The 11,440-nt window shown below is 37.1% G+C and overlaps 1 protein-coding gene across 2 annotated transcripts in view; it reads left to right on the top strand.

Moving 5' to 3' along the window:
• Nucleotides 1-11,440, top strand: part of Vps13a (vacuolar protein sorting 13 homolog A) — a 197,325-nt gene that overhangs the window by 169,626 nt on the left and 16,259 nt on the right. Inside the window, exons 69-72 of one of the 2 annotated variants that reach the window (XM_029542348.1) lie at nucleotides 3,823-3,908; nucleotides 5,077-5,200; nucleotides 5,423-5,497; nucleotides 7,687-7,770. In XM_029542348.1, the coding sequence (XP_029398208.1) occupies nucleotides 3,823-3,908; nucleotides 5,077-5,200; nucleotides 5,423-5,497; nucleotides 7,687-7,737 (336 nt within the window). In that variant the 3' untranslated portion in view covers nucleotides 7,738-7,770. Of the gene's footprint in view, nucleotides 1-3,822; nucleotides 3,909-5,076; nucleotides 5,201-5,422; nucleotides 5,498-7,686; nucleotides 9,254-11,440 lie in introns of those variants that run through there. The other variant, XM_021191562.2, reaches the window with a different exon arrangement.

The raw sequence follows: 11,440 nt of genomic DNA, 5'->3' as shown, positions 1-11,440 counted from the left end.
AGGAGAGCAGGGACAGGGGGAGGGGGTTATAGGGAACTTTCGGGATAGCATTTGAAATGTAAATAAAGAAAATAATAATAATAAAAATTATTTTTATTATAAAAAAAAAAACTTTAAACTTTTTAACTGACTTGCCTTTCTGTTCATTGTGTAAGAAAGCAGTGAGCTTTGAAGTCCTTGTTTCTACCATGGTTCATTTCAAAACTTGGTTAATAACCTTCTTCTTTTATCATGGACTTAGGTTTCAAATTAAGGTGACTTAGTAAAATTTTTATCTAACCCTCCAATTTTCTTTAAAGATAAGATTCTTTTGAGCACAACATTCAGTTGCCTGTCTTTCTCCCTGTTCCTTCCTCTCCCTCACTCTCCTATCTTTCCTAGGACAGTCTTGCTATGTAGTAGAGGCTGACCTGGAACTTGTGTGGAAACGCAAGCTGGCCTGTGTCATCCTGTTTAGTCCTGGATTACAGATGGGCACCACCTGGGTCACTTTAATTTTAATTCCACATGTTGCTATCTTATTTATTTATTTGTTTGTTTGTTTGTTTATGTTTTTGAAATGGGGTCTGTGTGTAACTCGCTTTTTCTGGAACTCACTACTGTGTAGATCAGGCTGGCTTCAAACAGATATGCTTGCCTCTGCTTCCCATGTTCTCAAGTGTTGGGATTAAAGACATGTGCCACCATTCCTGGCTCACATGTGGCTATATTTAAAAAACAAAACACACACCCACACCATTATAAAACACTGTTCTATGAGAGTAATGTATTTTGATCATATTTTAGTTAGATGTAGATTTACCCATTTATATTTAATAAAGTACCATAGAAACTTGTTTTTTCCAAATTCAGACAGTAACTTTTTACCAAAAACCATGTGACTTTGTTACCTTATCTTCAAATCCTGACTTACATAGTGAATACAGTTTTAGTTTTGTTCCTATTTCTTTTAGAAAGTCATAAGTAATTGATATATACTATTAATGAATAGGGCAAAATTGTTTTTCATTCATTACTACACTACATATGTCCTAAAGTACCGGTTGTGGTAAAGTCCTTGTACTTCAGCCAAATCCTTTATCTAAATCTTGGACCTATCGATGCCTAACTTCTGTTGTACTTGGTCTTTTATTTTCTACATGTTACCTGAAATTGTTGTGATGGAAATTTTCAGACCTAGCATGTTTGGAATAAATGGGTGTAGGATTTTGACCTTTGTTCAAAAGCATTCACCTAACTTTAGTTGCTTCAGACTGCCTCCATAACTGGCATCCATCAGGATTACCAAAGACATTTTTAAGGTAGCATAGGGAGAGTCGCTGAGACTGTGAGGGGTGCCATGGCATAGTGGAAAATGTGCACTGAAAGTCAGAAAAGCAGTGTTCTGAGCCGTGTTTGCAACTAATCCCAACTCAGACATTTAATTTTAACCTTACTACACAATTGTGAAGCGTGAAACACCTAATCCTCAGTCTCTTCATGTGTAAAGGAAAGATTGTGTTAGGTGAATAGTAACATTGATGTCAAAGTCTGTGGGCTGTTTGGTGGTATTTAGGAAAGCATGAATCTTCATATAGAATATATTTCCAAAGCCAAATAATGAGCTATGAAATTGTGAGCAAAAGTCCATTTCTAGACTGATGTGGCTGGTCACCTGTCACATTCTCTCCTTGCTTCTGCCACTTTAGTTTCAAAGTTTTAGACTCTGCCTGTGCTGTTCCTTCTCAGTTTACATGTTGATGATGGAGATGCCTGCAAAGCTATGCTGAACAGTGACTGTCTTTGTTTATTAAAACATATCTACTATAATAACATGGACACAGTTTATTGTGTTCCATAATGTGCTTGGTCAGACAACATTCTGGTCAGGAATGTCCACTTGTTTTTCCAGTGTTGCATATAAAATTGAGGGTGAATTACAGAGAATATTGCACCAATTATGTGTACAAGATACGTGGCTTATTTATACCAAATACCGTTGTGACTGCTGAAATTGGTTTAATTAACCAGGCACATCTTAGAATTGGCCTTAAGTGAAAAGCAATGAAAGATTCGACTACAATATCCTGTTTTGATAATGACATAGAAGCTATGTACTGGGAGTTGAACACTGGCTTTTATGTGCTTTGAAGGTTATTATTTACTAATGGGATGTATAGACTTTTGACTTTTATAGTAGTGTAAATTTGTATTCTTGGTTTCAGAATTTGGCCATAAAAGCAAAGAGGAGATGTTTATCAGCTTATTTATTTCAAATAAAAACACATTGAAGTGTGCAAAGTTAGAAAGATATCCACTTCTGCTGCTGTCAGTTCTCCCCCCAAGTCCAGAGAATGAGGGCAGAGGAAGAATGAGGAAAGGAAGGAAAATTCATCAGTGCATGGGAGTCCCCAAAATGAGTAACATTCATCCAGAATATCACATCCATTTTCCTTTTTTTTTTTTTTTTTTCATCAGTAAAAGATGTTCTGCTGCTTGGTGGTGCACATCTGCATCTGCAGCACCAAGGGGGAAGGATTGGGAGTTTGATGTCAGCCTTCAGTACCAATTCAAACTGGATCTTAGGGTTTTATAGTTTTATCATGAAGGCAGTACAAATTATTTATAAAGCAAGAATAATTGTCTTTTCCTTACCACTATGAAGGGGGATTTTTTTTCCTTCTATTTTGAAATGAGTTGCTAGGTTTTTCAGATATACTGCTATCTGTAAATAATTTTTAGCCTTCCTCTCTAAAATTTAATGCTGTTTTCTCTTAGTTTATATGCATTTATCTATTTCACCTAAGTTTTCATATTTACTCACATAACTTATAAACTATCTGATAATCCCTAGTAATCTCTTCTCAATCTGTGGCTGTGTCCCCTTTTCATTTGGTGTTTAACTTCCCTTCATATTGAAGTAGGAAATAGATATTTTCTATAATATTATAATCTCAGAGTTAAAATCTTGCATGTCAGTTACTCATAGACCTCACCCAGCTTCATAACATTTTGTTTCTTTCCTTTGTCAATAAAGAGGAAACTCTTCTTTGTCTTGTACCAAGATGTTTAGGAAGTTACAGCTTTTTTCTAAACTAAATAATTGTTTTTTAATTTAATGGAGCTTCATGGGACCCAATCTTTTACACTATTCTTTTATAACCCCTTGAGATTTCTGCATGGCTCCGAAATTCTTAATATGCATCTTTTTTGAGTATTTTTAATTGTAAATACATTGCTTGCCTTTAAAACATTAGTCTACCCTAATTTATATTTTAAATAGCCAAAGTACTTGAATTCTAAACAAATGATGTCGAAACAAATGATAGCTATATTGTATATTCTGGAGCAAAGGATTGTTAGCAGACAATATTAAAGTATTTTAAGTCTTGAACATGAATTGTTGGTGGGGTTTAGGTTTGTCTAGAAATTCTGCTTCATATTTTTTAAACTGGTTCTTAGACTGGTGGAGAAAATCATACTGGAAAAACAGATGGGCCACCTGTCTTTTCCTAGTAATTTCTACATTTAAATATATGAACTTAAATGTTCCTGTATAAATATAGTAAGAGATACTGTAATACCTATTAGATTGAGTTTGAACCTGTAAACTAACATCTTCTAAAAGGCTACTACTTAAATATTTCCATTGTGGTATTTAATCTCAAAGGAGTTTGATAAACACCTTTACAAAGGAAACAAGCAATAATTTATGCATATTTAACTCAACTTTTGGTGTATTTATTATATTAGGTGTGTTAATGATTTGCTTCCTTAAGAAACTTTAAGAATTTTTTTGAGAATCATAAAATGGAATATTTTAGTTTTCTTATTTTTTTATAGGTCATGGAAAATGGAAGATTTGCAAAATACAAGTATTTTACCCATGTCATGATCAATAAAACAGATATGTTCATGATAACAAGACGGTAACTTCTTTTCCTTCTCTAATATAATTGATATGAGTGACAGATGCTCATGTTCATCAGTTCCATATAGCCAGATTGCATTAAATTCTGGTCATATGTTCATGTTCTGTTCTGTGTGTGCTTGCAGATAAATACAGTCATATATAAACAGAATTAATAAGGTAGTTTATATTTACTTCAGCCACTTCACGAGGTACAGAAGTTATGTATAACTGACCGAACAGGTAGACTTAATCCTCTAGTACTAACTACTGCATTTATTCTAGACGGTTCCAGTAGTCTTGATGGTATCTCTTCATAAGAATGTATAGATTTTTTTCTCATTACTGGGTCTACCAATGGGAATAGAATTATGAACAGCTATGACATCTTTCAGAAGGGCTATAGACCGGAGGACCACAGGGTGGTTTCAGCATCTAAACTGATGTATATAACTGAGATGGAAGAGCCTGACTGGCTTCTCTCTCAGCCATGGTCTGTTTCCTAAGTCTCTGAAAGTGTATGCTATCAACTAAAAATTGATATCTCAACTTTAAGGAACAGCTATGGGAGAATGTCCTCCCATATGGGAGGGAAGTGTTAAGTAGAATCATAGATGAAGTGCATGTTTCTCCTCCAAAGTAGAACAAGAAATGATTGAAATGTGAAGCCTACGATGTTAAATATTTTTTAAAATTCTCTCCGATTTTTGACAGTGACAGGCTTGATTTCCTCTGGAAAACCCCAAGGATTTTCAATATGTTGACTCTGTAGGCAGGCATTTTTACCAGTAAGCATAATAAACTAAGCACACATAAGCCATAAATTAAATTAATATTGCTTGTAGAGATGTAGAAATGTCTCAGCAATTAAGGACAACAATTGTACCATTGCAGAAGATGCAGGTTTGGTTCTTAGCACCTATATCAGTGGTACACAGTCACCTGTAACTCCAGTTCCAGCATGATCCAATGGCCTCTTCAGACCTCTGCACACGTGTACATACATACACTCATGTCTACACACATAAAAGTATTTTGAAAAATAAGCTTTTAGTATGATTTACAGTTTGTCTAGGTGAATATTCCATGTGTACTTGCAAAATATAAAAATAAAAGTGAAAATCTTACACAATTTTGACTTAGGTTCATCAATTCTCAAAGTGAATTATCTCTTCCCCTTCCCCTAGTGGCGTGTTGTTCGTAACAAAGGGAACATTTGGACAGCTTACATGTGAGTGGCAGTACACTTTTGATGAATTCACCAAAGAGCCATTCATTGTCCATGGGAGAAGACTGCGCATTGAAGCCAAGGTATCTATGTAGAATGGACTTTTTGTATACTTATGTGTTCTAAAAGAGTGCATTGAATCCATCTCTTTGATCTGTCTTTTATGAATGCTGCTTTGTCGTGGAATAGCTTTCCTTTACATTACAAGCATCTGTAAGCGAGAAAAGGCATTTCTTTACTGTGTTTCTACAAGGGTTTTCTTTTAAATAAAGTTATGAATTCTGTTCTATGAATTCTGTTTCTAGGAACGGGTGAAGTCTGTATTCCATGCCAAAGAATTTGGAAAAATAGTTAACTTCAAGACTCCAGAAGATGCTAGGGTAAGTATAATTCATCTTTTATTTAAGCTACATAGAAGCATTTCACTTTGAAGCTGTGTAAGTGAATTATTTTTTCACAGCAGGTGAATTTTGTTTAGGGCTTTTGTTTTTAATAGCCTTGATACATATAACTAAATGGTATCCTTCAAACACTTGCTAGTATAGTCAGCACTTCTTCAGACTTTTCAAATCAAATTGCTCCTCTTTGGTTTTGGGGGGTTTTGTTTGGGGGGGGGTTGGTTTTGTGTTTGTTTGTTTGTTTGTTTGTTTGTTTGTAAGACAGGCCTCACTGAATAGTCTAGGATATTGTATATCCCACAGTTCTCCTGCTTTAGCCTCTGAAGAGCTGAAATCACAGGTTTCAGCATGTTCTTCTTTTAAATGCTTACTTCAGTTTTTACAAGTCAGCAAACACCAAGAATCATTTTGTTCGAATGTTAATCTGTCCATGCCAGCAGAGAAAGGCTACCCCCACATTGTTAATTTCATGACTGCACAGTTACAGTGATGTACAGAAAAAGTAAGAAACCAGTAGGTATGCCCAGGCAGTGAGGCCTGGCCTGTAGTCAGAAAAGCTAGGTTTCAGGATTTCCTCTCTTGCTTGCTACAACAGCTGAGGGAAGTCAGTTACCCTCAGTTTCCTTGAAATGGAAATGGTCTACACTGAAAAGTACTATGATCCTTTCGTGCTCTTGACAGTTAGAAGAAAGCCTATGAACTGATGTCACAATAATTGTAATGTCGACACTGCTCAACACAGGATTGTAATCTGTGAGGGAACTCACTTGAAGGGCACTGGGCCTTCTACCTCATCAATGTGCCCATAATCAGAACAAAGACTGACCTCCTAGCTTCTTGCATCTCCATTGAATATGACTATCTGCCAGTTCACTTGTCATTTCTAGAACCTAATTGTTCTCCTCCTTGGACCCGTTAGCACATGCTGTGCAATTTCTATCAAGATGTTGTGATTGGAGGCATGCTAATCATAGGAAGCGGGAATGAATTACTAAGAAACAGGAATAAAACACTGAAGCATTAATGCACATATGACCTTGTACTAGAGAACAGAGTATGCTTACTTTATTAATGATTCAATTCATTCATTTTTGTTGAGCTATATTTTATGGATTTGTGTATATGTGTGACATACGTACATCTAGAATCTTTTTCTATCTTCTTGATTACCATTTTTTGGCACATAGCTATTCCTAATAACCTCTAATGAACTTTGTTTCTCTGGTATCATTGTGTAATGTCATTTCTATTTCTGACTCTTTATTCTAGACAAGAACTTTGTTTAATGTGTTTATCTTTTCAAAGAACAAGTACTTCATTGATTTTTTTTCTTCCTTCATTTATTCTGTTTTGATTCTTTCCCTCAAATTTGGAGTTTGGTTTGTTCTTGTTTGTTAAAATACAGTGGTGAGTGGTTAAGTATGTTCTGAGAGATGCAGCTATTTCTTATAAATTACGTATTAGAGTTGGGTTTGGGGTTGTATGGGTTCCTCGTCCAGTCAGTCACACCGTTCTTTTAGTTGAAGTTTTTATGTTCTACATAATTATTCATAGATGTGGTCTTAATGTAGCCCACGTGGAACTTGAGTTTCTGCTGAGTGCTAAGTTTGTCATGGCCACGCCTGTTCTAGCCTTGGTTCTGTTCTCTCACATGTGGTATCTTGCTTACTGCTCTGCTACTAAGTTAGAGTCGTGGTCATTATCATCAGCCCTAACATAGCTCCATTGTACCATTGGCCAGGAGTTAGCTTTGGCACTTCAACAGAGTTTTGCTCTGGCATGGCTGGGTTTCAAGTGTAAGACCTGTGCTTAATTGACTCTCTTGCCACTGTGTGAGAACTTCTTTCCATGCTGAGTTGCTTGAAGCTGAGGAACAGTGTAGTATGGACAATTCTTGTATTTCTTCTTCAATGTCTTTTTGTTTCCTTACTTAATAAGCAAGTGGTCTGGTCTTACCTGATTTCCTTATCTCTAGTGAGGATAGTTCCAAGGACCTTAGAGAAATATTAGAGAATATGAGCTGTGTCCATGCTCTCTTCTACAGTATGTAGATTAACTATTGGTTATCAGTTTATGCCTAAACTTTATGATGGCTTTTAGATTTCATTATATTTTGTTTCATTGCAAATTCACTGAAAATTAGTAAGTGTTGCTTTACTTCTCCCCAACAGTGGATCCTCACAAAGCTGGAAGAAGCAAGAGAACCATCCCCGAGACTGTGAAGAGGGAGCGCTGTGCAGAGGCATGGAAATCCGGTATTACAGTTCCCACGCTGGACCTCCTAACTCCTATGGAGAAGAGTCATTTCAGGGATCCTGTGGGTTTACATGCTTTAAAAAAAAAAAAAAAAAAAAAAAAAAAACAGAATCAGTCGGAGAAACAGCTCTGTGATTAAAGTACAGTTGGTCCATTCAGTTTCCTAATCTGAATCATGCATCCGGTTATGATTCTTAATATTTTATAAAAGGAAATGTTTACTCCAGGATCTCCTCAGTAGTGCTAGAGAGATTGTTCCCAGTCTAACCAAGCCGAATGTGCTCTTCCTAGTTAACAGTTCAGCCTTCCCTCATGCGTGCGTCTTCTCCTTGAGTGGAATGGAGAAGGTGCACACTGAGCACTGCCTCAGTAGTGACAAGACTTGGGCAATTTCTGCACAATCATGAAGTTCTTTTTACAAATAAATATTTTGGTATTTTCCTTATTTTTTTAAACAAATTATTTGGATTTTATGAACATGCATAGTATAACTGTGAAAAACAATCTTTTTTAAGATTGGACATAATACCCCTTGGGCCATAAACTAAAGAAAGGCTTTACAAACTGAATGTCATACCCCTAAAATAAAGACCCCTCCAGATCCTTTTAGCCTTAGAAATACTTCCTCAGGAGAACTCCATGGATTTACCCAGTTTGTTTTTTTTAACAGACAGTTGTTTTCAAAGTAAAAATGTAAAGCCTTAATAATGTTTACCTCTGTTTACTGGTAACAGGAATTTAAAAAATGCAAAAAAAGATAAACTCCAACACCTTAGCTATAATGAATTATGCTCTAGAAGGAAGAGCCCTTTCTTGAGTTACAGTGCAAACCCTAAAATCTAACCAGTCACCTACCCTGTTGTTTTAGGTTAAGGTTGTTATCCAGGCGAGGAAAAATACTTGTTTAAACATACAGGCTTGTCACTACAAAAATGCTGAGCTCTGCCATAACAGAAAACTAAGGCTGCAGGCTTCTCCCCTTTGGTTTTTGTCCAAGTGCTTTGCTCTTTACTATTGATGGACTGTTTAAAGTTAAACAGAATGTACTGGATGTCCAATTGTGAACTGTAAACAGAATGTCTTAATCGGTTACTGACTAACACACAGTGTTTAATGTATATTGCATGTGTTACCAACTTGTTATAAACTGGTGTTGAAAGTCTGTTTGGTCAATGGATATTTAATCTGCTGGTTTGCCAAGCCCTTGCTTTGCTGTAAAAGCTGAAATGAATAGCATGCCAGACTGTAAGTTGCTGCCCAATCTGCCATTGTTTCTATGTCATTGCCAAGAAAATAGTGCTATTGGTAGCCTCCCCCAGAATGCTTTCCCTGCTAAACATAAATTGGATCAAAAGATGACAAATCTATATAGTTGTATATCCCGAAGATGACCTTTCTTCAAGGTAAGGTACACATTCTCTCTATGGCTGAGCCCCTCCACATTTGCAGATTAAATCTGTGAAGATTGGTATCATCTCCTCATCTGGAATGTTGCTTTCCTTGCATCCCAGTCACTGCCAAGAATTAAATTCCTCATTGATTACTTCTTTCATGAGCTCAGAAAAAGTAGATCCATAACTCCCCTCATATGCCATGGTAAAAAGCAAAAGTAATAGCGTAGCAGTTCTGTATCTTCTGACAGCCAGCAGGACGGGCTTTATTACTCATGCACATACATAACTTATGTGCTTATCCCCCTTGATCCTATGTCAGTGAAACCCAAGACTTAGCTGTCATTCTTTATGAATCCTGTACCCATCACTCTCTCTCAGACTATGCAGTAGAATGACACAGATTGTTTTAGATCATCTGTCTAAACAGTAAAAACTAGGAACACTAACTCAATGAGGCATTGACTTAGCTTAACTAAGTCTTATCATTTACAGTTACATGTTTGATTCAGGAGTCTTTTTCAGAATCCAGAATGTTTTAGGAAAAATCATCCTGGAATCACAATGTTCAGGCTTGTCGTGCGTGGGGGGGGGGGGGNAAGAGTGTGTGTGTGTGTGTGTGTGTGTGTGTGTGACATACACATGAGTGAGCATTCTCTAGCATCTGGTATCTTGGAGTTTTCCATGGTCTCTATCGTGATTGTCTCCTTTTGTTCTGATATATGCAGTGGCCTTAGAATCCCAGTGAGTGTCGCTATACTAGTATCTAATCTCTTAGAAGCATCCCACAGGGTGGCGTCCCATGCCTTCCGCACTGAATGTCCTGTAGTTTGTTCTCGCCATGTCGTTTGATTCTTCACCATGTGCCAATTGCTCCCTTGCAGAGGCCTCTGCATTAAAAAGGCTGAGACAAAAGCACAGAAAGCATAAGCCATATATGTTTATAGGACAGGGGCCTGGAGTGCTCAGATCTGCCTGTGCTGCAGGCCTTCGCTTTGGGGGCTTTTCTGTGTCTCTGATGCAGTTGAAATCCTCAGTGGCAGTGTTTTTCAAATTATAGATCTTAACCAATGGGTCATGAAGTTAGTTTAATAGCTAAAGACAACCATATTTCAAAATTGGAATGTAAAGAAGTACATGAACAAGAGAACACGTAAGAGCAAATACTCTTAATTTATAATTTAAAGTGGAATATACCACTTTGTAGTGTTAGATTTCTTAAAAAAAAAAAAAAAAAAAAGAATAAGTAGACTAGGGAGGCACCGTGGGCCATCTGGTAACTGTTGGAGCTGTGCTCTCCTTCCTGGGAATAGGATGGCTTGAGTTGGTAAGGAAGATTTGGAGCAAGCAGTAATCTTTAGGGTGGAAAGTCAAGAGAACTCTTATTCTAGTATATGAAGTGTTTTTACTTCCCTTTCCCCATAGGAGATTAGTAGGATCAGAAAAGGCATAGAAAATTAATTCTGCAGATGACACCTAAAAAGACCACAGGCTGTGGAAGAGCCCCCTAGGGACAGGTCATCTTACTCCCATTTGCCTTCTGTCTGACTCATCATGCAGGTAGCAAAAAAATCCTGAAAATGGGTAGCTAGCTATGTAGGAGACATTATTGTAGAATCAGAGTGCTCACTTGCTGAGGGTGCCATATAACTATCAATACCCTTTAACTAGACATACTGCATGTCCTCGTTTTCATAGGACCCAGATAGAAAAGGAAGAGACTTGCATTTCTTACACCAGATTGAATATGAACTCATCAGTCTGGTGCTTTGGTGCTCCATAGAATCCTGTATCACTCCTCCCTCTAGAAAGGAACCCTTCACACTCTGCCTGAGCATTTAGGTTATACTTCATTGTTAATGCTAACCAACTGGGTTTACATTAGTTGGATAAACTGTGTTCTTTATGATCTATTCTATGTAGCATGGAGATGTGAGTACTACACCCACTAGCATGGCTTCCCCACTGACCCAGGAGGTGCTGCCTTGCTAAATTTGAAGGGGCTGCATCTTACTCAGAAACCCCATGGATGCTTGTTCGATTGGGACCTTTTCTACTTTATTGCCTTTCTTGTAAAATACCTTACCTCATGTCATTCAAAGTATTTTTATGTTAACATTTTGTTTTTTTTTTCTTTTTTAAACATTATAGCATTCTTTAAAAAAGGAAAATTCAGGCCGGGCGTGGTGGCACATGCCTTTAATCCCAGCACTCGGGAGGCAGAGGCAGGTGGATTTCTGAGTTCAAGGCCAGCCTGGTCTACAGAGTGAGTTCCAGG

The sequence above is a fragment of the Mus pahari genome, chromosome 1 (genome assembly GCF_900095145.1).
Source record: "Mus pahari chromosome 1, PAHARI_EIJ_v1.1, whole genome shotgun sequence".
NCBI lineage: Eukaryota > Metazoa > Chordata > Mammalia > Rodentia > Muridae > Mus > Mus pahari.
Note: the sequence above shows the minus strand (reverse complement) of the source record. Positions and strands in the feature narration are given on the sequence as shown.